This window comes from Coregonus clupeaformis, chromosome 35, assembly GCF_020615455.1.
Source record: "Coregonus clupeaformis isolate EN_2021a chromosome 35, ASM2061545v1, whole genome shotgun sequence".
In the NCBI taxonomy this organism is placed as follows: Eukaryota; Metazoa; Chordata; class Actinopteri; order Salmoniformes; family Salmonidae; genus Coregonus; species Coregonus clupeaformis.
Window position 1 is genome coordinate 38384812 of NC_059226.1, and position 5581 is coordinate 38390392.

Below are 5581 nucleotides of genomic sequence, written 5' to 3' on the forward strand. Positions count from 1 at the left end.
GAACTAACGTAGCAGGTTAGGAGAATTAACGTAGCAGGTTAGGAGAACTAACGTAGCAGGTTAGGAGAATTAACGTAGCAGGTTAGGAGAATTAACGTAGCAGGTTAGGAGAACTAACGTAGCAGGTTAGGAGAATTAACGTAGCAGGTTAGGAGAACTAACGTTGCAGGTTAGGAGAATTAACGTAGCAGGTTAGGAGAACTAACGCAGCAGGTTAGGAGAACTAACGCAGCAGGTTAGGAGAACTAACGCGGCAGGTTAGGAGAATTAACGTAGCAGGTTAGGAGAACTAACGCAGCAGGTTAGGAGAATTAACGTAGCAGGTTAGGAGAACTAACGTAGCAGGTTAGGAGAATTAACGTAGCAGGTTAGGAGAATTAACGTAGCAGGTTAGGAGAATTAACGTAGCAGGTTAGGAGAACTAACGTAGCAGGTTAGGAGAATTAACGTAGCAGGTTAGGAGAATTAACGTAGCAGGTTAGGAGAACTAACGTAGCAGGTTAGGAGAATTAACGTAGCAGGTTAGGAGAACTAATGTAGCAGGTTAGGAGAATTAACGTAGCAGGTTAGGGAGAACTAACGCAGCAGGTTAGGAGAACTAACGCAGCAGGTTAGGAGAACTAACGTAGCAGGTTAGGGAGAATTAACGTGAGCAGGTTAGGGATAACTAACGTGGCAGGTTAGGGAGAATTAACGTAGCAGGTTAGGAGAATTAACGTAGCAGGTTAGGAGAACTAACGTAGCAGGTTAGGAGAATTAGCGTAGCAGGTTGGGAGAACTAACGTGGCAGGTTAGGAGAATTAACGTAGCAGGTTAGGGAGAACTAACGCGGCAGGTTAGGAGAACTAACGCAGCAGGTTAGGGAGAACTAACGCAGCAGGTTAGGAGAATTAACGTAGCAGGTTAGGAGAACTAACGCAGCAGGTTAGGAGAACTAACGTAGCAGGTTAGGAGAATTAACGTGGCAGGTTAGGAGAATTAACGTAGCAGGTTAGGGAGAATTAACGTAGCAGGTTAGGAGAACTAACGTAGCAGGTTAGGAGAATTAACGTAGCAGGTTAGGGAGAATTAACGTAGCAGGTTGGGAGAACTAACGTAGCAGGTTAGGAGAATTAACGTGGCAGGTTAGGAGAATTAACGCAGCAGGTTAGGAGAATTAACGCAGCAGGTTAGGAGAATTAACGCAGCAGGTTAGGAGAACTAACGCAGCAGGTTAGGAGAACTAACACGGCAGGTTCGAATAATTAACACAGTAGGTTAGGAGAATTAACGCAGCAGGTTAGGAGAATTAACGTAGCAGGTTAGGAGAACTAACGTAGCAGGTTAGGAGAATTAACGTAGCAGGTTAGGAGAACTAACGCAGCAGGTTAGGAGAACTAACGCAGCAGGTTAGGAGAATTAACGTAGCAGGTTAGGAGAACTAACGCAGCAGGTTAGGAGAATTAACGTAGCAGGTTAGGAGAACTAACGTAGCAGGTTAGGAGAATTAACGTAGCAGGTTAGGAGAACTAACGCAGCAGGTTAGGAGAATTAACGTAGCAGGCTAGGAGAACTAACGCAGCAGGTTAGGAGAACTAACGCAGCAGGTTAGGAGAATTAACGTAGCAGGTTAGAAGAACTAACGCAGCAGGTTAGGAGAACTAACGCAGCAGGTTAGGAGAATTAACGTAGCAGGTTAGGAGAACTAACGTAGCAGTTTAGGAGAATTAACGTGGCAGGTTAGGAGAACTAACGAGCAGGTTGGGAGAATTAACGTGGCAGGTTAGGAGAACTAACGCAGCAGGTTAGGAGAACTAACGCAGCAGGTTAGGAGAATTAACGTAGCAGGTTAGGAGAATTAACGTAGCAGGTTAGGAGAATTTACGTAGCAGGTTAGGATAATTAATGTAGCAGGTTAGGAGAATGAGGTTAAGGTTAGGGAAAGGGTTAGGCTTAGCTAAAATGCTCTCACAGTTACACCACACAAAACGGTCTTGAGTGGCAACAAATCTGCCCAATTTAGCTGTTTGATTTCCATACACCCTCGTGTTGATACGCCGGTTTATCTTCACACACCCATGTTCCAGCCGCCATGTTGAGTTGCAGTTAATTAAGGCGTTCGCATGCTTCCCAGCCAAAACCGTTCCGTAGAGTCCGTGCACATATTATGACAACATTTGGTGAGGTTTTTGATCACACATACCAGGGGGCGTAGGAAGCAGCGATGAAGAAGTAGATGGTCATTCTGTCACACATGTGGAAACACTGCTCCACTCTACTGTAGAGAGACAGTTATTATACACACACTGCTCCACTCTACTGTAGAGAGACAGTTATTATATACACACTGCTCCACTCTACTGTAGAGACAGTTATTATACACACACTGCTCCACTCTACTGTAGAGAGACAGTTATTATACACACACTGCTCCACTCTACTGTAGAGAGACAGTTATTATACACACACTGCTCCACTCTACTGTAGAGACAGTTATTATACACACACTGCTCCACTCTACTGTAGAGAGACAGTTATTATACACACACTGCTCCACTCTACTGTAGAGAGACAGTTATTATATACACACTGCTCCACTCTACTGTAGAGACAGTTATTATACACACACTGCTCCACTCTACTGTAGAGAGACAGTTATTATACACACACTGCTCCACTCTACTGTAGAGAGACAGTTATTATACACACACTGCTCCACTCTACTGTAGAGACAGTTATTATACACACACTGCTCCACTCTACTGTAGAGAGACAGTTATTATACACACACTGCTCCACTCTACTGTAGAGAGACAGTTATTATACACACACTGCTCCACTCTACTGTAGAGAGACAGTTATTATACACACACTGCTCCACTCTACTGTAGAGACAGTTATTATACACACACTGCTCCACTCTACTGTAGAGAGACAGTTATTATACACACACTGCTCCACTCTACTGTAGAGAGACAGTTATTATACACACACTGCTCCACTCTACTGTAGAGAGACAGTTATTATATACACACTGCTCCACTCTACTGTAGAGAGAAAGTTATTATACACACACTGCTCCACTCTACTGTAGAGAGACCGTTATTATACACACACTGCTCCACTCTACTGTAGAGAGACAGTTATTATACACACACTGCTCCACTCTACTGTAGAGAGACAGTTATTATACACACACTGCTCCACTCTACTGTAGAGAGACAGTTATTATACACACACTGCTCCACTCTACTGTAGAGAGACAGTTATTATACACACACTGCTCCACTCTACTGTAGAGAGACAGTTATTATACACACACTGCTCCACTCTACTGTAGAGAGACAGTTATTATACACACACTGCTCCACTCTACTGTAGAGAGACAGTTATTATACACACACTGCTCCACTCTACTGTAGAGAGACAGTTATTATACACACACTGCTCCACTCTACTGTAGAGACAGTTATTATACACACACTGCTCCACTCTACTGTAAGAGACAGTTATTATACACACACTGCTCCACTCTACTGTAGAGAGACAGTTATTATACACACACTGCTCCACTCTACTGTAGAGAGACAGTTATTATACACACACTGCTCCACTCTACTGTAGAGAGACAGTTATTATACACACACTGCTCCACTCTACTGTAGAGAGACAGTTATTATACACACACTGCTCCACTCTACTGTAGAGAGACAGTTATTATACACACACTGCTCCACTCTACTGTAGAGAGACAGTTATTATACACACACTGCTCCACTCTACTGTAGAGAGACAGTTATTATACACACACTGCTCCACTCTACTGTAGAGAGACAGTTATTATACACACACTGCTCCACTCTACTGTAGAGACAGTTATTATACACACACTGCTCCACTCTACTGTAGAGACAGTTATTATACACACACTGCTCCACTCTACTGTAGAGAGACAGTTATTATACACACACTGCTCCACTCTACTGTAGAGAGACAGTTATTATACACACACTGCTCCACTCTACTGTAGAGAGACAGTTATTATACACACACTGCTCCACTCTACTGTAGAGAGACAGTTATTATACACACACTGCTCCACTCTACTGTAGAGAGACAGTTATTATACACACACTGCTCCACTCTACTGTAGAGAGACAGTTATTATACACACACTGCTCCACTCTACTGTAGAGACAGTTATTATACACACACTGCTCCACTCTACTGTAGAGACAGTTATTATACACACACTGCTCCACTCTACTGTAGAGACAGTTATTATACACACACTGCTCCACTCTACTGTAGAGAGACAGTTATTATACACACACTGCTCCACTCTACTGTAGAGAGACAGTTATTATACACACACTGCTCCACTCTACTGTAGAGAGACAGTTATTATACACACACTGCTCCACTCTACTGTAGAGACAGTTATTATACACACACTGCTCCACTCTACTGTAGAGACAGTTATTATACACACACTGCTCCACTCTACTGTGAGAGACAGTTATTATACACACACTGCTCCACTCTACTGTAGAGACAGTTATTATACACACACTGCTCCACTCTACTGTAGAGAGACAGTTATTATACACACACTGCTCCACTCTACTGTAGAGAGACAGTTATTATACACACACTGCTCCACTCTACTGTAGAGAGACAGTTATTATACACACACTGCTCCACTCTACTGTAGAGAGACAGTTATTATACACACACTGCTCCACTCTACTGTAGAGACAGTTATTATACACACACTGCTCCACTCTACTGTAGAGAGACAGTTATTATACACACACTGCTCCACTCTACTGTAGAGAGACAGTTATTATACACACACTGCTCCACTCTACTGTAGAGAGACAGTTATTATACACACACTGCTCCACTCTACTGTAGAGACAGTTATTATACACACACTGCTCCACTCTACTGTAGAGAGACAGTTATTATACACACACTGCTCCACTCTACTGTAGAGAGACAGTTATTATACACACACTGCTCCACTCTACTGTAGAGAGACAGTTATTATACACACACTGCTCCACTCTACTGTAGAGACAGTTATTATACACACACTGCTCCACTCTACTGTAGAGACAGTTATTATACACACACTGCTCCACTCTACTGTAGAGACAGTTATTATACACACACTGCTCCACTCTACTGTAGAGAGACAGTTATTATACACACACTGCTCCACTCTACTGTAGAGACAGTTATTATACACACACTGCTCCACTCTACTGTAGAGAGACAGTTATTATACACACACTGCTCCACTCTACTGTAGAGAGACAGTTATTATACACACACTGCTCCACTCTACTGGAGAGACAGTTATTATACACACACTGCTCCACTCTACTGTAGAGAGACAGTTATTATACACACACTGCTCCACTCTACTGTAGAGACAGTTATTATACACACACTGCTCCACTCTACTGTGAGAGACAGTTATTATACACACACTGCTCCACTCTACTGTGAGAGACAGTTATTATACACACACTGCTCCACTCTACTGTAGAGAGACAGTTATTATACACACACTGCTCCACTCTACTGTAGAGAC

General features: G+C 42.9%; 1 protein-coding gene across 1 annotated transcript in view; it reads right to left on the reverse strand.

Moving 5' to 3' along the window:
* LOC121559396 (monocyte to macrophage differentiation factor 2-like) overlaps nucleotides 1-2312 on the reverse strand; it is a 7085-nt gene extending 4773 nt beyond the window's left edge. The window contains exon 1 of the mRNA XM_045211077.1: nucleotides 2183-2312. Coding sequence (XP_045067012.1) covers nucleotides 2183-2235 — 53 coding nt within the window. The 5' untranslated portion in view covers nucleotides 2236-2312. The remainder of the gene's footprint in view (nucleotides 1-2182) is intronic.
* Nucleotides 2313-5581: the final 3269 nt, after the last annotated feature.